The sequence below is a fragment of the Acomys russatus genome, chromosome 11 (assembly GCF_903995435.1).
Source record: "Acomys russatus chromosome 11, mAcoRus1.1, whole genome shotgun sequence".
NCBI classification, from domain to species: Eukaryota; Metazoa; Chordata; class Mammalia; order Rodentia; family Muridae; genus Acomys; species Acomys russatus.
Window position 1 is genome coordinate 62,165,704 of NC_067147.1, and position 27,386 is coordinate 62,193,089.

Below are 27,386 nucleotides of genomic sequence, written 5' to 3' on the forward strand. Positions count from 1 at the left end.
TTACCAAAATATCCACATCCTTATGTTCAAGAAGGAAGATTAAATTGATAGCTCATTGGAAACAACAGTTCAGTCTCTGGTGGAGGTCTCCTGGGCCTGCCTCTCCTGGATCAGCAGAGCTGACTGGGGAAGACACACAGGGCAGGATCTGGGCTGAACTCACTTCCTGTGTCATGCTGACAGGAGACAGACACTTGAGATGCCAGTGTGAGAAAGAAAAGTCAGGAGCTTTTGAAGTCACACAAGGTGGGCATGTCACAGTTTAAAAGGAATAATTAAGAGCAAATTCTTATTGGTTATTGTCAAGCTGTGATACAGAACAGGCATCCATACTAAAAACAACCCCACCACAGAGTCACCACAGCACAGGAGTATGTTCTCTGAACATTTCCTATCCAACTGGGAGAGATGCGTCAGACCTCTGGGCACTGTCTCTGCCTATGGCAATACAGAATAAGACCTGTTAAGAGCCCACAGCATTGGGTCTAAGAGAATATGTGTGACCTCCTCACAATGAGTGCCTGTCCACCATATTGTGAGGGTCTCAGGAACCAACACCCACTTTCTACTGGCAAAGTATAGATGCCTCAGTCTCCCTGTGGAAAGAACACAACCAGTGAGAGACCAGGGAAACAGTAAAGGTACAAGAGTGGGAGAAACATCCTAGTGCAAACCCCAGGGAAGTTTCCAGAACTGAGCCTGCAGCTCCATGGAAGGAGGAGGAGACATGATGGCAGGCTGTACATAAAGAGGATTAACTGGTTTCCTGAGGGGCTGTTCTCAGTAGGGACCTTCTCTGTGGCATCACCTCCATCAAGAGGGTGGTGGGTCTGTCCACTATTTCCTTTATGCTTTACAATAGAGTTCATGTCTGCACACAGGCCCCAGCACCTGTGTGTGGAAACAGCCTTCCTTTTTATGGGGCAGGGTACATTCATAGCTTGTGCTGGAAAACTCTAGGGAGACCAGACCTCAGACCCTGCCCCTCCCTTACCTTTATTTCTTCGATATCAGAAAAATAATGACAGTTCTCATCACCAAAGCTCCAAGAACCAGGCCAATAAGAGTTGCCATGAGGACAATGGTTGGCTGAGGAGGCTCTGAGGAGGGAAGGGAAGGAAGAGGGAGGACGCTGACCCTAGCGCTCAACCCTGATCCCACTCAGGATCTTCACAAGGCCTCACACTTTTCCTGACAGCACACTGTGCTCACACCCACTCCTCACCCCATCTCAGAGTGAGAGGCTCAGTTAATGCCTCATGGTTCACATGACACGTGTATCTCAGCTCCTCTCCAGAAGGCACCACCACAGCTGCCAACTTCTGGAAGGTTCCATCCCCTCCAGGTCTGGTGTCCAGCACCTCAGTGTCCTGAGTGTGGTTGTTCCCATCCCTCTGCCAGGTCAGGGAGATCTCAGCAGGGTAGAAGCCCAGGGCCCAGCACTTGAGGGTGACATTCCCTTCAGGCCTTACTTGATGGGTCACCTGTGTTTGGGGGGGATCTGAGGGAGACAGTTGGAAACTTCAGGCATTTTTTGTATTCCTCCTTGGTTTGAACAGTGCTCATGTGACCATCCCTGGAAAGGATGGGAGAGATGCACCAGGGAGGGGAGCAGACCCACTCAGAAGCCTAAACTCAGCAGCTGGGTGATCCATTCCTGGGAAAATTTCATGATCACCATGAGCCAGCTCAGAGCAGGAGACTCGGGGTCTCCTGTCAGGACATAGGCTCCTGGTTCTGACTGGGCAGGGTCTGAGAGACTCAACAGCCCTGGAGTCAGACATTCATTGTTGTTGTGCATGGAGAGAGAGCAGGCCTGAGCGAGGACGTGATTCACAGATGGAAGGGAGCTGCTGCTTAACTGACACCCTGATCTATCCCAGGAGAAGGCGAACTCTCAGGGGAGTCAGGAAACTCAGGAGCGCTGCTTCCCTTTGATGCAACACAGTGTAAGCATTCCAGCTGCTCCCTGCATAGGAGGAGCCCTCAGAAGACAGGAGTCCCAGGACCAGAAACAGAAGGAGTTGGCAGGTGCCTCTCTTACCAGAGTGCAGCAAGGTCTCCTTCCCAAGGTCCAGCAATCTGTGAAGCATTTCCACGCATATCCCCTGCAGGTAAGTCCTCAATTCCTCTGCCCTTTTATGCTCCTCCAAGCTGTGCCTTATGATTTGAGCTGCCCTGCCCTCTGTGGTCCAGGAGCTCAGGTCCGACCTGATAGTGACCGCGGAGGAAGCGCCCACCATTTCCCACATTGCAGCCAATCACTCTCTGTAGCGTGAGATACTCTGCCCCGCCCCGATTCAGCAACCATCACGGAGATGCTTCGCCCCCTCCCAGGATCTTGTTTCAAACTGTACCCCTAACCAGGTCATGGTTTGGCTCTCCCATATTGAATGTCTCCAGAGGTCTCTTTGCCTATGGCTGAGCCTCGGATGTGGTGTTTAGAGAGGAGCTTAGTGGGACAGACCTTAAGGACAAGGAGGGGACAGGACCTCAGACCTGGGATCACTCACCTTCCTTGCTGTGTTTGTAGTGATTCATCAGGGCCTGAAGGAATTTTCTGTCATTCTGTGAGGCGTTCAGGGCATCCTCTGTCTCCTTCTCCCAATATTCAGGTGGCTCCTGCTCCATCCACGGAATCCGAGGTTGCATCCTTGCAGTCACAGCATTGCTGTCGAATGCCTTGAATGGTGTGGTGTCCACATAGCTGACTTGGATGAACCGGGGCTCCCAGATGTCCGGTCCATAAACCAAGGTGTAGAAAACCTGCAGCCAGTGCGAGCCTGTGGGAGGTACACACTGAGACCCAGACTCTTCTACCTGGACTCAGGCAGGTTGGTGGGATGGCAAGGTACCAGAGTGGGGTTAGTGCGGGGCCTCTGGACCTGGCATGGAGCGGGCCAGGGGTCTTTCAGCTAGGGAGCATGGAGCGTCAGAGCAGGCAAGGGAGACTATGGAGACATGAGTATTCCCAGTGTGGTCCTTCTACCCCAAAGCGATTTCCCCCCAGGCACTGAACCCACCTGTATGATTCTGTGTCAGGGCCAAAGCCACCAGCAGCTGTAGGAGGGTGCAGGCTGCAGGGGTCCTCATCCTCTGAGGTGAGTGGAGTCTCAGTGAGGACTGGTGTGTCTTCACTTTATAACCCTGATGTGGACGAGGCTGATTGGCTTCTCTAAGGATTCCCAGAGGCAGTGCCAGAGACCTGATGCATTGAGTGTTGTTGCTGATTTGGGCATGCGTTATGTGGGTGATGTGGCCTGCCTTCTGGGACTAGGGTGGAAGGGTGTTCACAATTCGCAGAGCTGGGAAGGCATCTCAGCCCTGAGGTGGGACAGTGTCTAAGGATACCCTGAGACACAGGAGTGTAGGAACCTCACAGCTCTGAGAGGAGGCCTCCACTACATGGACCACACAGCACTCAGGAAAAGGATGCCCAAACACTGAGGATCTGAGGAGACTTGGAGCCTGGTCCTGTTCCTTCTCCAGATGATGCAGCCCCCAGTGAAGGGTTACCCCTAAGTCCTGAGGACCAGGGAGCCTTCCAGCCTGAGTCCTGCTCTTTCTTTGCATCTTCTCTTCCTCCTCCACCTCCTCCTCCTTTTTCCTCTTCTTGCTATTCCTCTGGCAAGAGAGTTACAACAGGCGGTAAATGTCTTAAAAGAGATTTAATGAAAGGACGAATCCAGGAGAGGAGGGATGAATCCATCAGGAGGAGACAGCAGAGAATTAGGCAGACACAGCCTTTATATAGGGTTGCTAAGGGGCGGAACTTTCGGGGGGGCAGGCATTTCCAGAGTGTGGATTGGTGGAATTTCAAAGTTGGATTGGGGAAAGCTCAGGGATTGGTGAGTTTCTGTCCAGACCTCTCATCCCATATTAGCACAGTCTGGGATGGGTTCTACTAAGGGGCTGGAGATGCTAGTTACAGAGGTCTGGTGTTGGGGTGGGTGGGGGGGGGAGAGGAGGCTTGGCTGCTGTAACTTTCTCAGGTGGAGGTTGTGAAGGCAGCAGCTGAAGCAGGAAAGGGTGTCATCACCGTGGACAGCTCCCATGGAGGCGGCAGCAGGCTTTCTGAGGCAGGGAAGGTGTCTGGTTTTCACAGACCAGTCAGCTGAGACAGGAATAGTCACCAGGGACAGCTCCTGCTGAGGCACTGACAGGAGCTGTGGCTAGTTTGTCTCCAGTCTCCACAGTTCCAGGGTGGTAAGGAGGGGATGGCTGCTCTGAGGCAGGGAGGAGGACTGACAGACTGGCAGGGAGCTCTGGGCAGAAGGACTGGGAGTGGGGAGGGCAGTGGGGAGGTTTTTGGCAGCGTTAGGCACGGAGAAATCCCTTAATCAGTGTGTGTGAGTGAGCGTTGTGTGAGTGTGTGTGTGTGTGTGTGTGTGTGTGTGTGTGAAAATGAGTGTGTGTGAGTAAGTGTGTGTCTCTTGGTGGCACTGGCATCAGCCACAGCAGAGGTAGCCGAGCAGTGGTGGTGATAGCCGAAGCAGCCCCTGCTGTGGGTGATGGCAGCAGAGGTGGCTTCTGATCTTGCAGCTGCTGGAGGTGCAGCCTTGATCTTGGGGTTGCCGCTCCAGTGGAAGAATTCCCACATTGGGTATTGGAGAGATCACCTCCTGGGTAAGGAATCTCTAGGGCTCTGCTTCTCCACCTCAGACCCAGTTCTGCAGCCAGACATCATGGCATCAACGTCTGCACATAAGTTTTTTTTCTCCCTCATCCCTGTTGGCCTGGTCCTGGTCACAACATCCTTGAGTTCTAGCCCAGAGGCCAGTAAGTTAGCAATTCTCAAATGTTTGAATGTCAGGATTTCTGCGCAGGCGTAGACACTGTGTAGCCTTCCATGGTGACTGTGCCCTGTGGATTACATCATCCATGTTTACCATGTTAGGAAGTGGAGGTTTTGAGAGTTTTGATTCCATGCAGATATTAGTAACTAATTGCACATAGGCAGAATAAAAAGAGAAAGAACTATTTTCCAAAATGACACAATGGTGTCGAGAGAGATTTTTGGGTATTTAAGACTTCTGGGAGATCTTATCTTCATCTTCCTCACTGCAGATCACAAGGATTAAAAAAACAAAACAAAACAGGGGGCTGGAGAGGTGGCTCAGTGGTTAAGAGCACTGACTGCTCTTCCAGAGGTCTTGAGTTCAATTCCCAGCAACCACATGGTGGCTCACAACCATCTATCATGTGATCTGATGCCCTCTTCTGGCCTGCAGGGGTACAAGCAGGCAGAGCAATGTATACATAATAAACAAACAAACAAACAAATAAATAAACAAATCTTTTTTTAAAAACCAGTGTTCTTTTATTTGAAACACAGATAAAATTCAGTTTCACCAACATTTTGAGTGAAACAATTTTAAGACTCAGTTTTTGTTTGTATGTATTTTTGTGTGTCTCTCAGTGTATGCAAGGGGTGTGTCCTCACGGGATCCAGGAGAGAGAATAGGAAACCCTGGAGGTAGATTTACAGGAACATGTGCGCTGCAGGGCTCAGGTGCTGGGGAATCAGCTCTGGTCCTCTGCAAGAGCAGGACGGGCTCCTCCCATCTGTCCAGGCCCAGGAGAAAGATTTTCATTAACACTGGCTGCTAATTTTACTTTTCTTTTGGAGACAGGGTCTCGGTATGCCTCCATGCCTGGCCTGAAGTGGCTGCCTGGACCAGGCTGACCTGGAACTCAGGTATGCACCTGCTTCTCACTCCAGATTGCTGCCGTGAAAGGGATGCATCAATCGAGTGGGCTAATTGCACCCGTTTCTTGTTTGTATGTCACTAAATCAGCACAGGTGGTACTGCCTCATGACTTTTCACACTGTGCACTTTAGACATCATTGAACCCTTCATTGTGTGCCCCATCCATGTGCAAGGGGCAGTCCTGTGCTCTGAACAGATGTTATGTTTATGAATGTTCCTGTAAAGTAGGACAGTCTTTGACAAACTTCCTAAACGAAAACAAGAAATTCAGTGGCTAATATGGGCACACATTTCACTCGGAAGCTTTGGAGGCATCTAAAAGCCTTTAAGTTGCTGCTGAAGAAATCAAGGCTTCAAATCACCAATGTTAACTTGAGAGCTTAGACATTATCTTTGTTGTAGTCACCAGGGTAAGGGACTCATGGGCTATGAACGGAGGTTTATACTGTTTATCTTGGAGGAGGGAGGCAAGGCCCCTGTAACTACATTGTGAAGAGTGCAGGATCTGCAGGAGGAAGAGCCCCACCGGCTCTGTGAGGCAGCAGATGAAGGCTCAACACTTTGGAGAGATAGTTGTTTACTTAGACAGTTTTTTTTTTTTTTGTTCAGCTTCCTGGAATGAGATCCACGCCACGTGAATGGGGGTGTGTGTGTCTGTACTGGCTGCTGGACAGTTCTGTGAGGTTAGCAAGACCCTCTGTGATGTCAACTCCAGCAGTGCATCTCTGAGTTCTGTCCTGGTCAGAGGCTCTGATCACAGGCCCAGGGATGCTTCTCTGAGACGCCAGGTTCCCGCACTCTGCAGCCAGCAATTTCCATCTGAGAGGTTGTAAGAAGCTTCTGTGAGTCCCTAGTGCGAACCTGTTTCATTCACTGATCTGTTATTAATAACCACTGCTGCTGGGAAATGTGAGTGGATTATCTAAAGCAGTCATTCTCCAGCTTCCTAATGCTGTGGCCTTTTAATGCACTTCCTCATGTTGTGGTGACCCCTTTCCATAGAACTAATATTGCTGGGAGGCAGCGGTGTGCTAAAGAGGTCAAGACACACTGCTTAAGAACCAGAGATCTAAACTGATATCATTATGTCATTGTTGAGAATTTGGCTTTATTAAGTATGGAAGTCTGTTGAATTCTAATTTCTCTTTCTTTTCAGTTCATCTGCATCCCATGAACAGCAGGCGAGGACACTACAAAACCATTTTATTCCTTGTTTTAGAATATTCCCTAATAGTGTATTAACAATTCTTCTAACGGAGCAGGGCACGATGCTGCATTGCCTGTAATCTCAGCAATGGGGAAGCAGAGATCATCAAGGTGTCCGAGATCAAAAGGAGAGCCCCGTCTCTATTTTTGGGTGTGAGCCCATCCTTTAACAGCTAAGCTGTCTTAGCTGAGATTCTTTTCTCAAAGGACAGACAACAACAAAAATCCACATAGTCATTTTCCACTTCCTGTCTCTCACGGTAAATTACTGTAGTTTGTCTAGGCGAGGATAAGCAGACTGTCTCAGACAAGGCAGATGTCATGGCACACCTGTGTAACCGCAGCACTAGGGAGGCGAAGGCAGGAGGATCAGGAGGTCAAGACCAAGAAGGTCCATGCTGGTGGGCGTGCGTGCGCGCGCGCGCGCGCGCGCGCGCACACACACACACACACACACACACACACACACACACACACACACAAAATCTGTTAGAATCTCCAGAGGGTGAACTGGGGAAAGTTAGACAGCAGCTGTCACAGAGGTGAGCAATGGCTAGAAATATCTAGTTTATTAGAAAAGAAATAGGAAATGTTATTGGACGGAACAGGGAAAAAGTCCTTCTGTCCTATTCTTAAACCTAAATCTCACATCAGCGTCCTAACGATGACTTGATGGGTAGCCTGCTTCTTTGTCCCTGACCTCTTTGTCCCTCTTCCATGTCCCTTTTCTCTGCTCCTACCACTACAGCATACTTTTGTAAGTGTGTGGTCAAGGATAATTTCTTAGAGATGTCATAAACCAGGTTTTAACCCCAAACACTTCTGTTGACAATACCACAAAATGTCCTTTGGTCAGGTGCCTTCATGTGGAACAATGACAGAAATATTCCTGCTGTTGTCAGAGATAGGGCACACAAAGGAGAGTGACACCACACTCACACACAGTGCAGAGGGCAGGACTAACTCTCTGTAGAAGCATGAAACCAAACCTTATGCAGCTGGGACAGAGGCACACACAAGAAATTCTCACAGGAATAAGTGCTGTTGTGTAGGTGCGGTGGGTGGCCTGCCTTCTGGCACTTGGGGAAGACTGTCCACAACTCTTAAAAATTGGGAAGGTATCCCAGCCCTGATGTGCAACAGTGTCCCAAGGGTGCCCTGAGGCACGGGAGCCCAAGAACCTCACAGCTCTGAGAGGAGGCTTGTTCAACAGAGACTATACAGCTCCCAGGGGAGGGTTCTTCAAACACTGATGAACTGAGGAGCCTGGGAGCCTGAATTCCATTCTTTCATCATATTTCTCCTCGTCATCTTCGTCATCGTCATTGTCATCGTCGTCCTCCTCCTCCTCCTCCTCTTCCTCCAGACAGGAGAGTCATAGCAGACAATAAATCCCTTAAAAGATATTTATTGGAGGGAGGAATTCAGGAGAGGAGAGACGAACCCAGAAGTGGCTGCCTCTGCTCCTGGGAGAAGACAGCAGGGAAGTGAGCAGACACAGCTTGTTTACAGGGTTTCTTAGGGAGTGGCAGGGATTTCCTGAGTGTGAATTGGTGAGATTTTAAGTCTGAGCTGGGGGAAGCTCAGGAATTGTCCAGACTTCTCATCCCAAAATAGGATAATCTAGGATGGGTCCCTACTGAGGAGCTGGAGTTGGCAGTTACAGAGGTCTGGGAGGGTGTGTGTGGCTGGGCTGCTGGAGCTTTCTCAGGCAGAGGTCGGGCCAATTTTCTAACTTGAGGGGCAATAAAGCTTACAATGTGTCAAATTTTACAAAGAGTCCATGGTGAGGGCAGCGGCTGAAGGAGCAAATGTTGTCATCACCATGGACAGCTCCCATGGCGGCGGCAGCAGGCTTTCTTGGACTGGAAAGGTGTCTGCTGAGGCAGAAATAGTCACCAGGGACAGCTCCTGCTGAGGCACTGATAGGAGATGAGGCTATTTTGTCTCCAGTCTCCACAGTTACAGGGCGGGAAGGAGGGGATGACTTCCCTGAAGCAGGAAGATACTTTATTTTAGTGGTCCTCTGCTCAAGGGCCACGCTCTTGAGGGTGGTGATGCTGTTGGCTGAAGAAGGAGGAAGTGGGGACAATGGGCTCCCTGAAGCTTGCGGAAGGTACTGTCTCACAGGGCTGGAAAGGCAGTGGACAGCAGCAGGCCACTGCAGCTTGGAGGTGGGATGCTACCACTGGGGGGGATGGACTCTCATGGCTTTTGTGCAGACTACTATTGTTGCCCCAGGCTGAGGCTTGAGGCAGGGCACCATGACTTTCACTACATGGAAGGTGGGAGGGTGGTGGGGGCTGATGTTATACTTGGCTCTGCAGAGTGCTGCTTATCTGTGTAGTGTTGACAGTGGCACTGATCCGGTCCTGACAGAGGCAGCGGTGCCAGCAGAGAGATCCCTACAATAAAGCTGGGTGATGTGCCTAGAAGGTACCGGAAGTGGTGAGCGATGGCCAGAATCCTGTGGCTTTTTAGGGAAGCATAAAAGAAAACTTTACAGAGTGGTAGAAGGAGAGAGTCCAGAGTTAATAAAGAAGGTGTGGGTGGGTCTAGCGAGCACCCTTTATATATATGATAATTAGATAATGATAGAATGCAAGGCTCAGATATTATGTTGTAGAGGAGTTTATTAAATGAGCATGGGGGGAGAAGGAAAAGGGGGAAAGGGGTACCCCAATGAGAGAGAGGAAGAGGGAGAGAAAGAGAAAGTAGGTGGGTAGAAGAGAGAGAGAGAAAGTAGAGAGAGGGGGTAGAAAGGGAGGGAGAGAGGAGAGGAGAGGAGAGGGAGGGAGGGAGAGAGAGAAAGAGAGAGAGAGGAACCATGTGGAGGGTCTGTCCTTTTATATGGCCCTGGGGAGGGTCACGTCTCCGTGGCAGGTAAGTGATGACATCACAAATAGGCAGACTGAAGCAGAATCCTAACATTCCTACCTTTTCCTATAATTACAAATGAGGAATGTTGGATTCATTTTATATAAAGCAAGTTACAGTATATGAATGCAGGTTCTGTAGGCTCAATTTTCCAATTAATTATATTTTATTATGAACTTAATAAACAAGCCTACCTCCCTAACAACATGACTAACCCAAACAAACAGAAAAGGATATTAAAAAAACACTAAAATGAAACCTTAATGATATCAGTCCTTGGCATAGTCAGGAGGATTTCAGCAGACCAGCAATTCCACCAAAGTTGCTGCTGGAACCAGGAGCAGCAGCTGGAACCTCAAGCCTCAGCTGGAGTCTAAAGCCTTGAAACTTTCCCTGGCGCAGTTCTCTTTAGGAGCCTCTTGAAGTGCAGGGAAGAAGAGCCAAAAGCCAAGTCCCAGCCAAAAAGCCTCCTCTCCATATCTCCTCTCAGTCTGTTCAAGGGTGTTTTTCGTGAAGCTCCCCCATGAAGTAGTTCGACTTCTATGTGGGAAAACATCCTGCTTTTCACATCTAAGTGGTAAACATCCTGCCCTCTTCTCCGTCCCACACTTGGGATCAAAACAGAAACAGGTTTATCTCCCCTTCAAGGTTCATTGGAAGCAGCTCTTGGCTGCCCTGCAAATGGAGAAAAGAGATAGGAAAAAAAGCAATAGCAATAAATGTCCAAATTATATAGTGAAGGGGAAGGAAAAGTTTTGCCCTGAAAGTTTAAGGTAGAGCGCAGGCTATGTCAGCCATGTCCTGCAGCAGATAGAGACCGAGGAGTGCTGGGGGAACCTGGAGCTCTCTGTCCGGGGTCTGGAGCACACCATTTCAGCTTTTGGCAAATGGATAAGGGGTGAAGTAATCATCTTAACTACTTCCTGCTGATGTTATGGTGGTGATAGGGAGTTTAAAGTCTGAAATGTAGGCCAGGTTCCAGAAGAACAGGCTGCTGCTGATTTGCTGTCCAGGGTCTGAGAGCAACTGCAGCTGAGAAGGTCAGGCTAGGAGGAACGATGAAGGTCCAGGTGGCATGATATCCGAAGTTGGACCAGATCACTTGTGGGCAGCTGCTTTGACAATGTGCCAGATGTATGCACTCTGGCAGGACACTGGAACATATATGTGGGCTGAAGACAAAGTTAGTAGGTTAGGGAGAAAATTCCCTTCAGGAATACATTTGAGACTCTTGAGGGAGCAAAGAGAAAAGCTTAAGACAATGCTGACGATTGATGAGAATTTGGGGAGAGCAAAGAAAAGGTCTGGATATAAGGAGCTCCTTTGCATTTTATCCGAGGAAAGGCTTGAACATGGGAGAGCAAAGAAAAAGTCTGGATATGGGAGCCTCCTTCCATTTTACCTGATTGCTGGCAATAATTAAAAGGCTTCAGTTTGGACCTGTCTAGGTTTGCTTGCAGAGGCATGTAAGCTTAGAAGCCCTTAATGTGGGCTCAGGGATTTGAAATTCTCAGACGGCATCCCAGAGGAGCCTGGAGACATGGCGAATGGACGGCTTTTTCTGGGCAGTGGCGGTAGTGATAGCAACAGAAGTGGAAGCAGAAACAGCTGTAGCAGAAACAGCGGTTTCACCCTGTGAAAAAGTCCTATAGTTGTAGGTTAGTGAGAAGAAATAGGCAGTCATGCAGACCGGGGCTGTCAGCTGGTCTGCGGTGCAGAAAGGTGGCATCAGGTAGTTAGGTGAGGGGAGTCCCAAAATCAGAGAAAAGGAGGAATCCCATCCTTAGAGACCGGTGGTAGGTGAGAAACTCAGGTTTTGGATTGACAGTTCTTATCTGGGTTCCATTTGACCGGACAGGTGGATTTCCTGCAGCTTACAAGAATCCTTCTAAGTTCATAAAGGGAGGTAAATTTCAGACACATTAGCATCATCACTGTTTGTAATCTGCAGTGAAATACACATTGTTAGACATGTAAGCATTATAGGAAAAGGGCAGTAGACATATAGCATAGCTCAGGCTTGGGAAAAGAAATTTGTGTTAAGAGCACAGATACTCTGAGGTAAGTCTGGAAAAGAGAAGCCTTTTTGGCCCCTGTGGATCAGTAACAAAAGGAAATTTAAAATCTCAGCACTATGATAAGATCGCATAGTGGAATGTTTTACCATAATTAGATGAATAAATTAGAGCTGCATTGATCAGGGTTAACACTCTCAACAGTTAATACAACAATGTCATAGCAACAGGAGGAAACGAAGCATCTTTCAGACATGTTCACCTTCATAACTTGCATCTACCAACTTAAAACACCTTCTTGGAAGCTTTAAGCAGGAGGTGAAATTGCTGTGAGCAGTCACTGTCTTTAGTTAAAAGAGTGGGATTTTAAGGCAGTGATTTGAACTTTGACTAGATATCAAGCTAACATCAGCTTAGGCGTCAATGTGATCAGAGACCTGAGAAGGATAAATTGTAACCTAAAGGAATCTGTGCATTAATACAAATGACAGAGATGACTAGTTAGTCGGATCCCAGTAAACAGACAGTGTCCCGGTTGTCTCCTGTGACAGCCTGGGACCATGGGCAGAGACAGCCTCGCATCAGGCACAGAACACAGGGCTGCTCTGTGAAAGGTGAACATGGAAGAGGCTGACCTCACCTTGTGTTCAGCAATGTGAGACAATGACTCTCCAGGAGTTCAGTTTGTCCACAGGCTGATCTGTTGTAGATGCTGGGAGCAGTTTAGCTCCATGGCCAGAAGCCACACTCCAGGTTGGAGTCACCTGCCATTGTGTGCAAGTCTTCTGAGACATTTGGAGCTACTGTTATGATCTGGGAATCTGTTTTTATAATAAATTTACACATGTTAAATGCCATATTCAGCAGATCTCTGACAAGTTTGAGGCTTAGCTAGCATATTTGAGTGAAGCAATCGTTCTATCTAGTTATCTGTAATTAATCAATAATTTAAAAACCGTATGAAACCCATTAGCCAGGAAGCTTGTAGTTGAATCCAGGTTAGCTGAAGTCAGAAGAAACAGCATCTATTTAATTGTCTAGGCTGAGTTTTAGAGAAAAGAAGCCAGGTGTATTTGACTCTTTAAAGCTAGTGTTCGCTGATGGAGGCTTGGAGTCAGTTATGGCGGAGCTTGACTCTGCCCCTAGCCTTCCTTAGCCCGCCTTTGCCAGGCCAGGCTCAGGTAGGGGCCCTGCGCGCGCACAGGTCCACTGAATTTCTAGGTATACGTGGTAGAGAGGCTCTACCTACAACATGGCGGCTACCGTGTGGCGGCAGACATGGAGCTGCTGTAGCCCTGTTGCCGTCCCAGCTCTGTGTAGCCTGCATAATAGGAACAAATCAAATAGAGACGCACCCAGGGTGGGGTAGCAGGACAGAGGCTGTGGCTGGCAGGACGCAGCAGGGGGCTGCGAGGGCTTTGGTGAGATGGGCCATTATTAGCCTTCCTCGGAATCAAAGCAGACCATCCAGGGCAGTAAACACACGTAGTCCAAGGCACTTGGTGTCGAATCAGAGGAAAGCTACTCGAGGTCATCACAGAAGTCCACTGCTGATGGGTAGAAGTTGAGATTTACAGGTACCTTACCAGAGATATAGCAGGCAGGGAGCGTCGGTGGGGGATGTGTAGCCATGCAGACAGCGGGGGAGAGATACCTGTGCTCCGGGTCCCGGGTCCCAGGAGACAGCAAAGGAGCAGCAATTTGCCGCAGTTTAGAATTGGGGTTTGAAGTCAGGGCAGTGATGGGTTTAGACGGGAATAAATGGAGATAAAGAGTGAAGTTTGGCCCACAAGGAAATTAGTTCAGTTGAAAGGATTCCAGACTTAAGACAGTTCTGGAATAACCTTCCCCGCATGGGCCACCAATTTTATATATAATAATTAGATAATGATAGAACACAAGGCTCAGATATTATGTTGTAGAGGAGTTTATTAAATGAGCGTGGGAGGAGAAGGAAAACGGGGTAGGGCGTATCCCAGAGACAGAGAGGAAGAGGGAGAGAAAGAGCAAGTGGGGGGGGGGCAGGGTAGAGGAGATAGAGAAAGTAGAGAGATGGGAGTTGGGGGGGTAGAGAAAGAGACCACATGGAGGTTCTGTGCTTTTTTATGGCCCTGGACAGGGTCAGGCACACAGGGCAGGTAAGTGATGTCATCACAAGTAGGGGACAAGTTGATTACCCTGATGCCTGTACTTGTCCTGTTGACAGCATCCTCCAGAGTCCTAGCCCAGATGCTGATCTGGTTGACAGAATCATGGAAGGGAAGGAAAGCAGAGGTCTCTGTCTGTCACTGAAGTGTCCAGCTCTGGGTCCTGATCTGGGGTTCTCATGCCCTCACTAGTATGTCATGGTCTTTTCTGGTTAGCTCAGATCTCCTAATTTAGCTTTATTTGCATGGTGGCCTCCATCACAGGAGGCTCAGGGAGGATTCACAATTAGTGTATGTGTTCTATCACTGATGAAGACCATGGGCCCAGAGGGTGGAGAGAAGAAATGGCAGGAGCTGAGAATGAGGTTCTTCTGATGGTTCTCAGAAAACACATCTGCCCAGTCATTCTCCATGACAGCAGGATGATTGTTCTAACAACCAGGCCTCCACTACAATCCTGGACACTCATGGGCGACCTTCTAAGGAGCATCATAGCACCCACCTTATGGCCACCATTTTATATCCCTGAGATTAAGGTCCCAGGTGTCTCTCCTTTCATCTCTTCTTTGGTCCTGTGCAGGTGTGGCCTCCTCTTGCCACATCTGTGTCCACACAGCCATCATTTGTTAGTTGTGATCTTATTTTATTGGAGAGTTTGTGGCTGTGGCATGGGGCAGCTGCCATGGCTGTATAGTTGTGTCTTGACAGGACTGGGTTTTGGAAATCAGCAGGCAAGCAGGATGTGGAGGACTTCCTGTAATCAAGATGTCCCCTCCCTCCTATTTCCTGGGGCTATGAGGTCAGCTGTGGCTCAGGTTCATCCTTTGGGCAGAGGCTTGGTGTGGTGTCCCAGCTATAGTGGGATGTAGCGTTTGCTGGGAGAAGGTTTTCAGGACTGTTCATGACAGGGTGCTTCAGGACACAAGTGTGTGTATGTGTGTGTGTGTGTGTGTGTGTGTGTGTGTGTGTGTGAGAGAGAGAGAGAGAGAGAGAGAGAGATCGATAGAGAGATGGGGAGAGAGAGAGAGAGAGAGAGAGAGAGAGAGAGAGAGAGAGAGAGAGAGAGAGAGAGCCTCTATCACATCCATTAGCAACCTCTCTTCCCTTCTCCCGACTCCACTCTTCCTCTCACATTTACTCCTCATTAAGTGTTGGAGAATCTGCCAAGTGCCTGACCTTGTTCCAGGCCCTGGGATTCAGCAAGGAGAAGCAGGTGGAAATCACAGCCCTGGGATTGGAAGGATGGCTTGAAAGTGTTGAAAGTGCTTACTGCTCCTGCAGTAGACCTGAGCTCATTCACACAGCCCATCACAGGGAAACTCACAAGCCCTGTTACTCCAGCTGATTGGAGTTGATGCCCTCTTCTGCCCTCCACAGTCACCTCATTCATTTGACACATCCTACACACACACACACACACACACACACACACACACACACACACACACGAAATCTTAAAAACCAAGGTTGTGATTTTTATTTAGTTGTCATGGGGCTCACTGGTAGTTTGTATTAGTCTGTTTTTGTTTTTTGGGCTTTTTTTTTTTTTTTTTTTTTCCATTCTTGTTTTTTCCCTTAAAAAAGTCCTGACCAAACAGAAAATGCAGAAGAGCTTATTTCTTCAGACAAATTCAAAGTCACATTTCATCACTGACTCAGTCAAGGCAGGAACTCAAGACAGGAGCAGAAACAGACTCAAAGGATAACTGGTGCTTATTGACTCGCTCAGCCTGCTCTGTCTATTAGTCAGGGCCTGCTCACCCTTGCTCCACACACAGTGTGTTAGCGCCTCTCACATGAACAATGAATCAAGAAAATGCCCTACAGCCTAGCCTGGAAGCACCCTGAGCTGCAGCCTGGCTGGAGGAATCCTTCATGTCCTCTGACTCTTCCATCAAAGCTCAGGGCTCTCACCATCACGGTGAGGCCTTGATGGTTTCCCTTATCAGCGTCACCTGTCATGTCCCACACTCTCGATCACCTGTGCCCTCTCTCTTGAGTTCTGTGCAGGACACTGTCCTCCATGCCTCTGCAAGGAGTGTTTTCTCTCCCTGTTCTAAAAAGCACATTCTACTCACGGTTGGTTTGCACTGTGACCCACTCTGTAGTTCTCAGATGGTAACGTTTTCTGTTCTGTAATACCCCTCAGCACATATCAGGTGGAACTGATGATCATTGCAGATACAACCCCTGTGCCGAAGGACCAGGAAAGATTACAGGTCAATGAAGGCAGAAAAAAATGAGAATTTTTTGAAGATACATCCAGGCCATTCATAGTCTGACTCCTCTGTGCAGAAGTTCTTTCTTGCTTCAACTCTGGCCTCACAAAATGGCTCTGCATCAGTGACGTGGAGCCAGGAATGCCAGGAGGACAGTACAGGGTCACAGGCTTCAGGCACTGAGGCTGAGTCAGGACTGGTCTCTATTCTCTTCATGACCTGATCTGGATTACACTGATAGGCCCATGAATGCAGCGACAGAAAGGGTGCGCTGGGTAAAGGAAAGATTAACTTCTGGGACCTGGGAAGCCCCTACAGCTTCTCTGCTCACGCTAACCCGGAACGTGGGCCTGAAACCCCAGGAACAGAGTTTGGGGACAAGTGATCCATGTCCTTCTACAGCACATTTCTGAGTCCCAGCACAGTGACCAATGTGTCAGCTGTTCTAAACCATTTTGTACTCAAGGTGTCTACACTCAGTTAGAAACTGTGTGGATCTAACAGAGAATCAAGCCTCTGTGGGTCACGTCAGTCCACACTGACTGTGTGAGGAACTGAGAACCTAACTTCAGGGAACACAATGTCAAATAGCTGCGGCCTGTGATGAAAGCCTTACTTGGGGATCAATGGACACTTGCTCCTATCAGAGGGGACACTTACCGTTCCTATCAGAAGGCTTGTGAATCCTGACCCTTGTGGTTTTCCTCAGGCCAGTGGTTTCCTCAGAGAACTCTCTGGTTCTGCCAGCACAGCAGGGATCTCAGGCCCACTGGGGAAGTGCAGCCATGGCCCAGCTGATCCTCCTCCACCTCCCATGCTCAGGACCCATCTGCTTCATATGCTGCATCTGAGGCTTCATCCTGGGAGTCACTTCCTTGTCTGAAGGACTTGTGGTCCAAATAGCAACTCAGAGGCCAGGCCTGGATACCTCGCCATGGAAATACCACATGGAGTGTGAGTCAGGAAGTAGTGGGACCCTTCTCCATGTTGGATCCTAGTCTTGATATATGAAGCAGGAAGTTAGGTTACCATGGAAACCTAAAAGGAGCAGCAGGGTAGAGGGAGGAGCTATTTAGGCTCTGACAAAAGGTATAAAAGAGAGGTCCAGGACTCCCCTACTGTGACATGGGGGTGCTGAGACCATATATCCTTTCTTGGATAGAGAATGGCTGAGGTCTCCTTTGTGGAAGGACTCAATGGTTTTCTGGAAATGTACTTTTTGCCTGAGGAAGGGCCCATCACTTGTTTCAGAAACCTGGTTCTCTGTTACAGTCTTCCCTTTAGAGGGCTCTGCTTTTAGCATGTTGTTCTTAACAAGAGTGGGGAAAGCTACCATGTACATGAACCTTTTCCAGTCTCTACTGGAATAACCAAGAAATAATATACTTAAGTGTGCTTTGGGGCCATAAGTTCAGTCTGTCCTATGATCTTTCTCTGGGAACTGGAGAAAATTCTCTGTCCCTCAGACATTGCGTAGAGTGCTTATGCTGTCAATGATGTTAGTTTTGTAGCTAATGCTAAAATTTTCAGCTACACTTTCCTCTTCCTTGGCTGGGAACTTCTCTGTAGATGTGTTAACATAGGAGTCCCTGCTTAATTTTGAAGGTTTTCCAGTTTCCTTGAAAGTGATTGGATGCTCTGAAATCCTATGTTCATGCTTTAATGACCAGCATGAAACCCTCTAGGGATTTAATATTTTACCCTCAGGTACTGTCCCATTGGTTTATTCCACAGAACTTTCTTTTTATCAACCTACTTTCTCTTTGAAATTCAAATACTTAGTTGAGATATTTTTGGATTGACTTTAACATAGTAGACCATGTACATAACTTTTACTACTTAATTTTTAAATAATTCATTTATTTTATTGAATTTTAGTGACTTACTTTGGAGACAGTGTCTCAGCACATAGGCCAGGTAGATCTGGAACTTGCTCAGCTCCTGTTTGCAGAACATTCTCTGACTTTTTATAACACCCACAGGGGTCAGAACCCAGGCTTTGCTTCTAACAAATTTGGTGAGAGTACCACACACATCTATGAGGGGACAATGGTAGAAACACTCCCTACTTGTGGCTAATTATAACAGGAGGCAATAACCCCAGTCTCATACACAATGCTGAGTGCAAATGAAATTCCTATAGAGACTTGAATCTAAACATCTCTTGATGGGATATCACATTAAGGCCTCAACAGGATGACCAGGCCTTACACAGGCCTGAGACGTTCTGATCACATATCCTGATGGAACTAATTGAAAGACCAGAGATCACAGGCTGGCAAGAGGATGCAGGGGAAAGGGCAGTGTGAAAGCCCAGGGCAGACACACTTGATTCCACACAGCTTCCCACTGTCACCATAGGCAATGGACTTAGCACAGCAAATACAAATTTAAAAAAGCTCTGAGCTTTATTTTATCCATCTTTTTACTCATTACCAATAAATCATCCAATCTGACAATCAGACATCCTCACACAGGCATACATGTAGGCAAAACACCACGGTGTATAAAATGAATAAACCATTTAAAAACAGAATCATCAAGTTGTATCTCAGTGTAAAATGGAGTTCAGTCAGGGCAGAGGTTTTCCAGCCTGCAGGGTGGGAACAAAGAGAGATGACTCGTGAAAGAATAATAGTGTGGTGGGTGTTGCTGCGCAGGGCTGGGCTGCACTCACCACCTGCTCACACTGTGCTCACAGGAGACAGACACATTCACAGATGCAGGAAGAGAAGTCATCAGCTCAGGAAGCCACATGAGAGAAAGAGAAACCAGGCCTGTGCAGTGAGGCTTAGTCAGCTGCCTTATCCTGCAGGTAAAGAGGACAAGGAAGAAATTCAGATCTGCATTGTTAATGGTGACATACTGTACAGCCAGTCACAACTCAATGGTTACGATCCTAAGAGGTCCCACCATCCAGTGTTCAATCCTCTGATTTTATCCCTGTCACAGAACAGTCTTTGTAGGGTGTCACCTATAAATAATGAACAGACAGCTGAGCATCTAAGGAACTTTACCTCCCAGTGTGGGGGAGGGGAAACAAGACCAGGTCAAAGCCTTTGAAGATGGGACTGAAGGAGGAGGATGGGCTGGCCGAGATCCTCCATCGCCTTCTGTATCTACTAGAAAGCCTGAACGGTACTACCTCACATTTTATGCCTAGAAATAGACCCTTTTATTAGAAGTCATGGAGGCAGCAGGGTCTCGAGGGTCTAGAGAAATCTCCTCATGCTTGTACCAAACATGTTCCTAGAGCTGTGACTGCCGATCCAGAGAAAGGCAACATGACAGAAGACCGCACATGAAGAGAGCCACACAGTCTCCCGGACATGAGCTCAGACCCTGCCCCTTCCTTACCTTTAGTTCTTATCTTCCATATTAGAAAAGTCACCACAGCCGCCACAAGCAGAATTCCAAGAACCAGAGCAGTAGTAATGGCCGTGATGGGGATGGAGGGCTGTGGAGGCTCTGGGAAGGGAAAGGAGGGGAAATCAAGAGTGAGGCCTCTGACCTCCAGCTCTCAGTCTAGACCCTGCTCCAGTTCCCCCCAAAGGACCCCCACTCTCTCTATAAATGGTCTCTGTGCTCACTCCCAGTGCTTACCCCATCTCAGCTCAGGCAGTCCCCCATGGACCACATGGCATGTGTAGCTCTGCTCTTCCCCAGAAGCCACCACCACAGATGCCCACTTCTGGAAGGTTCCATCGTCTACTGGCCTGGTGTCCATTATCTCCATGTCCTGTGTCTGGTTGCTGCCATGCCTCTTCCAGGTCAGGGTGATGTCAGCAGGGTAGAAGTTCAGGGCCCAGCACCTCAGGGTGACTTTCCTGTCAGGTCTGACCTTATGGGTCACATGTATTTTAGGGATGTCTGAGGGGAACAAATAGGAAAAATCAGCATTGTTCTTCATTTTTCCTGAAGATCCATCAGTGTTTGAGTAACCTGGTTTAGACGAGGAGAGGTGCTGACCACATCGCAGCCTAAATTCAGGATAAGGATGGTGTGATCTATTCCTTGGAAAGTTTCAGAACCAGCATGATCCAGAACAGAGAAGACACTGGATCTCCCTCTAGGAATATGGACTTCTGGTTCTGACTGGGTGGAGATGACAGACTCAGAAACACTATGGTCAGACCCCAATGTCATTCTGGAAGGACAGTGAACCGGCCTGAGGGAGGCCATTGCCAACAATTCACATGGAAGAAACTGCTGCTTAACTGACAGACTGAATTGTCCTGAGAGAGAAGACTTAGCCCTCTGGAGAGTCCCTCTCTCTAGTTGAATCAGGAAACCCACAAGCATTCTTTGCCCTTTGATGCAATCCTGATTTAGTATTCCAGTTGTTCCATTCAGGAGGAATCCTCAGGGGACAGGAGCTCCAGTCTCAGAGCAGATGGGGCCGTTTCTGTCCTTACCTGTTCTCAGAAAAATCTTCTTCCCATTGTCCAGCTGGGTGAGGAGATGGTCCAGTCATTGCTCTTCCACAAGAACCTTCATACCCTTTGCGAAACCCAACTCCTCCCACTCTTGCCTGAGCATCTCAGATGCTTTGCCAACTGTGGTCCATGTTCTCAGGTCCTCATTTAGTGTTAGGTATTCGTGGCCATTGAAGGATAATTCACAGAACCGGTTACCGACGTGCCCTCCAGGCAGCACCTCACAGCCAATTCTCTACTGGATTGTGTGATATCCTGGGGGAGCACCCACTCTCAGCCACTCCAACAATATGGCCCATGGGTGCGGCCCTACAGGGGGTTGGTCCCTCCCATATGGCATTTGTAACTATCCAGATTTGGTCTTAAACTGCACAGAAGACCAGGACAGTGTCATGTGGCTCTCTGCAGCCTTGGCACCACAGAATACCATTTTCAGGGGGTTAACCTTGGACATGGAAATTGGGGGTAACATTATGGAGAGCTCAAAATTTGAGATTTCTGTTGGGCACACTCACCAGCTGTGGTATAGTTGCGGATGTTGAGCATTTTCTGCAGCCAGTTTTGGAACATCTGTGTTACAACCAGGGTAGCCCTTGTCTTCATCTTCCAATAATGTGGTTCCTGCTGATCCACCCAAGGTGCACAGTGCTCCACTCTGGGATGCTCTGCTCTGCTGTTGATTCTCTCAATCCGAATGTCATCCACATAGCCAACACTGATAAACTGTGGCTACATGATGCCAGGCCAGGTCAGGAGAGTTGCAAAAATTCTCAGCGAGTGAACCTAGGTGCAGTGGCCTTTAGTCATTGACCCCACACTAGGACTCCATGCAGCTCTACAACATGGACTTGGGGAGAGCTTGGGGCAGGAGGAGTGGGGCAGAGACAGAGGGAAGGATGCAAAATGGAGAAGAAAACAGAAGGTTCTGGCTAGGGAGGAGACAGACTTCCCTGGTGCTGCACCCCTAGGGGATGGAGTCCTTTATTTCCCAGGTTACGTTTTTCCTTATGGACCCCCACACTCACGTTTTGGAGGCCAAGTCAAGGCCAGGTTAGCCAGGAGCAGCAGGAGGAGAGCCTCAGGAACCAAGGTCTTCATCCTTGAGAGCGGAGACTGGGTCTCTGCTAGTGTGTGTTTATTTTACAATCTTGGTATGGAGGACCCTGATTGGTTTATTTAAGAATTCCCAGTGGTAGTGACAGAGGGCGTTAAGCTTGTGTCATGGGAAGATGAACTCCGGGAAGAGAAATTTCTAGGGCCCTGCAGCCCAGCTCAGCTCGGGAACCCAGGATCCGAGGAGCAGTGTGAGGGGACAAGTTGCTTACCCTGATCATTGTCCCCTCATCTGGGCACAATATCCTCTGAGTCCAGCCCAGAGGCCATTGAGTCAGCAAATCTCAGATGTTGAGATGTCAGGGTATCTGCAGAGTCTTAGAAATGGATTGTTCCTTAAAGGTATTCATGCCTGTGTAGATTATATCAATCCATGTTCACCACCTTAGGACAGAGAATTCTGAGATATTAATGACAAGGCTTACAAAAAGGAACACCTATTTTAAAAAAAAAAACACCATGATATGGTGAATATAATCAATATTTCTCTGTCTGCCTCTCCATTTCCTCATTTTTCACAATACAGATCCCTTGGCTTTTTATTTTTGTTTAACCTTTTAGTTTTATGTGCAGTTAGGAAATGCAGCTTCACAGAAATGTACAGGAAAAATACCTATAGATTTATTTTAAATTACTTTTTATGTGTATGCATCCTGAACCCTTCTGATCCATGTCTCAGTTCTGGAACCATATGCTGGAGTCCAGAGCTCAGGAGAGAAACAGCCCTCCTTAGAGGAGCCAGAGCTCAGAGTCCCTGGGGTGCATCACACTGGAATCTGCATTTCTGCTTTAAATCAGCTAGACTCCCACTACTCCCTAAGTAGAGGGCTAAAGTAAGAAGTGACCAGCCAACATATGTGACATTTCCTGAGGGTTATTATGTAATAAAAGACAGTTCCATGTAGGAACCATCGGAGAATTACAAACAGCTTATGGTTCAAACCAGCCCTGAGTAGTAAGAGTTGTGCGGAACAAGGAGAGAAGACCCTCTGCAGAGGCCCAGGGGTCAGTGTTCATGCAGAAGACACAAGTGGTAGGTCATCCAGAGCATGGGTGAGGGACAGGTCAGGTGACGTGGGCTTAGCACGACCTCAGTGTGAAGGTGAGCTGTGAGCTGAGAGTTGTGAGAGGAGACTTGAAGGACATGAAGGGTTCCTCCAGGTAGGCTCCATATCAGGAAGTTTCATAATTTTCTCCAAAGCATTTCCACCTGGAGACCAAGTGAGAAAACATTTAAGCCTTATAGCAAGCATTTCTCATGAAGAACAGGTCCTGGCTTTTGTTTTAGTTTTGTCAACCTGACTGGATACAGGAAATGAACCTCAATGGAGAGGGTACGTCCGTCAGATTGCCTCAGGTGTGTCTGCAAGCTGTTTTCTTCATCAGTGGTTGCTGTGGGATGTCCCAAATCACTGCTGGGCAGGAGCTCCTGGATTATACATGAAGCAGGCTGAGCAAGTGAGTAGGCAGCAGGCATCTACACTCCTGCCTCCATGTTCCTGGCTTGAGTTCCCGGGCTAACATCCTCAGTGAGGGAATGTGACCTGGGACTTGTCAGAAGAAATAAACTCTACCTCAAGTTGGTTTTGGTCATGGTGTTTTTGCCACACCAAGTTAAAAGCAGGTTAATACAAACCACCATTCGGCATGTATGTCAGCCTCACAACTACTCCGAACTTGCCTATGAGATAGGACCCAGGTTTTATGGTTAATCTTAGATTTTACTTACCTGTATGTCTCTGTCTATGCATGTGTGTATATGTGTGTGTGTGTGAGTGTATGTGTGTGTGTGTGAGTGAGTGTATGTGTGTGAGTGTGTGTGAGTGTGTGTGAGTGTGTGTGAGTGTGTGTATGTGTGTGAGTGTGTGTGAGTGTGTGTATGAGTGTGTGTGTATGTGTGTGTATGTGTGTGAGTGTGTGTGAGTGTGTGTATGAGTGTGTGTGTATGTGTGTGTGTATGTGTGTGTGTGAGTGTGTGTGTATGTGTAGTACATGCTAATCTGTTGGAGTTGCCTGTAGAAGGCAGAAGAGAGTAGCTAATCCCATGGAGCCGCCATAACAGGAGGTTGTCAACCACCCTTTGAAGATACTTGGAAATGAACTCCAGTCCACTGCAAGAGTAGTTAGCACTTTAAATTTTAAAAATTTTAATTTTATTAATTTATTCAGATTACAACTAAATTGTTATCCCATTGCTTGTATCGTCCCATTCCTCCTTCCCTCTTGCTTTCACCCTATTCCCTTCCCCTAGGTCTATGACCAAGGGGGCCCTCCTCTCCCACTATATGGTCATAGGATATTAAGTCTCATCTTGGTAGCCTGCTTATTCTTTCCTTGAGTGACACCAGGCCTCCCCACAAATGTATGGGACTAGAAATGATCATATTGAGTGAGGTAACCCAGAAGCAGAAAGACTCACATGGTATATACTCATAATTCGGCACTAGCCCAAAAGGCACATCCCACGAAAGTCTTCACTTACCAGGAGATTGGGATAGATGTGAGGACATCCTACTGGGACTCTAGGTAAGAGAAATATAGGAGATGGGGAAATAGAAGGACCCAGAGGGTCCTAGAAACCTACAAGAAGAACATCGTGATGGGTGGATCGGGGCCCGGGGGTCTGCTCAAACTATTGCACTAACTAAGGACAATACGAGTAGTGAACATCGAACCCCTACTCTGATCTACTGAATGGACAGGACATTCTCCACAGTTATGTGGAGAGCAGGGACTGACTTTGACAATTAGCACTTTTAAAAACTAAGCCACCCTTCCAGTCCCAGGGTAATGATAGGACTGTTCTGTGCTGGATCCCAGGGCCTGGAATGAATCCAACACTTGGTATCCCCTCTGACACTAACTGAGGAGTAAATCTGAGAAGCAGACATCCTAAAAGTGGAGTCTGGGGAAGGGGAGCCAGGTTGCTGTGGATTCTGGTGTAGATCTTCTCTCTTGTGTGTACTGAGACATCCTGCCCAGCCCATGGCGGAGGACCTTCCCCTAACAAGACCTCAAGGCACCTCTAGTTTACACCTGGGACACAGGACCAAGCCTCTGGGGGAAGAGATGAGATCTGAGCTACATGGGAACTCACAGCCACTGGATGCAGCAGGGAGGGGACAACTTAGGTAGAGAAAGTCTTTCTCATTCCTCATGCCCAGGGCTTCCCATTTCCCATGAGGCCATGCAACAGCTACAGAGCCATGGGAGCTGCCACAGGCCACAGAGCCAAGCTATGCCACCAAGATAAGATCATACAGAATAAATGACGGCTGTGTGGATACAGATATGGCAAGAACAGGAAGCATCTATATAAGACCCGAGAAAGGGATATTAGCAAGATCACCTGGTTCTTAATCTCGAGATATTAAATGGCAGCCATGACATGGGTCGTATGATGATTTTTAGATGTTCACTGTGAATGTTAAAAGTATTGTGCTGCATGTCTGAGTCTCCGCACTCTGGGAGGGCCAGCCTGGCGTCATGGGGAGATAGTGGGGAGATTTTTGAGTTGGAGACCTTCAAAGATCGGCCAGCACTACATTATCTTTCCCAGCGCCTACCACTTCTATTCTTAGCCTTCTTGGGACATGGTGTGCAAACCAATGACAGAGCCAACTCCACCCTAAATTCCTCAATTCTTCCTCAAATCTCTGTGATCTCTGATCCCCTGGAAGCCAAGGCATAGCTGCAGGTGGCCTCAGTACATCACTTAAAAACCATGAAGTCACAGTGAGGACGTGGGAACCAGAGCTGGACACTTCAATGACAGACAGAGACCTCTGCTTTCATTTTCTTCCTTGATTCTGTCAGTCAAGTCAGCATCTGGGCTAGGACTCTGGAAGATGTTGTCAACAGGACAAGTACAGGCACCAGGGTAATCAACTTGTCCCCAGACACTGCTCCCAGGATGCCAGGGCTCAGAGCCGACTTTGTGGTGAGGAAGCAGGGCTCTAGAGATTCCTCACCCAGCAGTTAATCTTTCCATGACCAAACCCAGCAGGTCTCTGTGACTTCCATTGGGAATTCTTAGAAGAGCCAGTCAGCCTTATCCTGAAATCAGAATTATAAAATAAATAACGATCAGTCTAGACTGTGTCCAGAAATGCTGCTTCTATGTGCTTTTCTTTGAGGCTGGTCTCTTGTGCCCTGGTTCACATTCAGAAGGAGAGAGAGAGAGAGAGAGAGAGAGAGAGAGAGAGAGAGAGAGAGACAGACAGAGACAGAGACAGAGACAGAGACAGAGACAGAGACAGAGACAGAGAGACAGAGAGATAATAGAGCGAGTGTTGGGATTCAATACGTAGGCCAGCACACCCGGCAAATTTTAATGACTTGCTTTGGAAACAGTGTCTCAGCATTTAGCCCAGGTAGATCTTGAACTTTCTTAACTCCTGTTTTCAAAGCATTCTGTGTGCTGGTATTACTGACATTTTATAACACCCAGGGTGGTCAGAAACAAGCCTTTGCTTCTAAATAATTTGGTGGGAGTATCACAGAGATCCATGGTGAGACAGTGACTGAGATACTCCCTACTTTTGTCAGGGACCATTGATAACAGAAGACAGTGACCCCAGACTCAGTGCTGAGATAAAATGTAAATCATATAGAAACTTGAATCTAAACATCTTAAGGGCCATCAACTCAGGCCAAAACAGGCTGACTGGCAACATAAGAAACAGCACATACACTGGACACATCCCTACAAATGCCTGAAATCTCTTTATCACACGTTCTAATGAAACAGGGTTGTTGAAAGGACAGGAATGAAGAGCTGGCAAGATAACATAGAGTGGAACGTGACAACGTGAAAGCCCAGGGTGGACTGAGCAAGAACTGTGCAAAGCCCCGGCCACACTTGACTCCACACAGCTTCCCACTTTCACCATAGGCAATGCACTTAGCAGAGCAAAGTGAAATTTCATAGGGTTGTGAGCTTTATTTTACCCATCCTTTTACTCATCACCAATCAATCAGCCAATCTGGCAAGAAGTTATACAACCGTATACAAATGCCAAATTACAAATAAAAGTATGGGAGCTGGCGAGACGGCTCCATGTTTAAGAGCACTGACTGCTCTTCAGAGGACCCAGGTTCAATTCCCAACTCCCACATAGCAGCTCACATCTGCCTGTAACTCCAGTTGTAGGGTAACTGACATCCTCACCCAGATACACATGCAAGCAAAACACCAATGCACGTGAAATAACAAACTTAAAATCAGAAACATGAAGTTGTATCTCAGTGAAAACTAAAGTTCAATCAGGACAGAGGTTTTCCAGCTGGCAAGGTTGGAACAGGATGACTGGGGAAGGAATGATGATCAGTGTGGTGGGTGTTGCTGCTCAGGGCTGGGCTGCACTCATCACCTGCTTACACTGTGCTCACAGAAGACAGACACATTCACAGTCAGATGCAGGAAACGGAGTCATCAGGTCTTGAAGCCTTGTGGGAGAAAGAGAAACTTGATTTATGCTATTGAGTATGGTCCAGCTGTTTCAACCTATAGATGAAAAGAAAGAAACTCAGATTCGTGTTTTTCAATGGAGAAGAGAGTTGGCTATAAGGAGATGTGCCCAGCAAACACAGCAGCCTAAACTCAGGATAAGGATGGTGTGATCTATTCCTTGGAAAGTTTCAGAACCAGCATGATCCAACA

At 47.8% G+C, this 27,386-nt stretch overlaps 1 protein-coding gene and 1 pseudogene across 1 annotated transcript; both read right to left on the minus strand.

Moving 5' to 3' along the window:
- Window positions 1–587: 587 nt before the first annotated feature.
- Window positions 588–3,093, minus strand: LOC127195100 (H-2 class I histocompatibility antigen, D-P alpha chain-like). Its single transcript, XM_051152537.1, has 5 exons — window positions 3,024–3,093; window positions 2,514–2,783; window positions 1,226–1,501; window positions 1,039–1,100; window positions 588–596 (listed from the first exon to the last, which is right to left on the minus strand). Exons 1-5 carry the CDS (start codon window positions 3,091–3,093, stop codon window positions 588–590), a joined length of 687 nt encoding a protein of 228 aa, XP_051008494.1.
- Window positions 3,094–8,133: 5,040 nt separating this feature from the next.
- Window positions 8,134–21,709, minus strand: LOC127195101 (H-2 class I histocompatibility antigen, K-Q alpha chain-like; annotated as a pseudogene).
- Window positions 21,710–27,386: the final 5,677 nt, after the last annotated feature.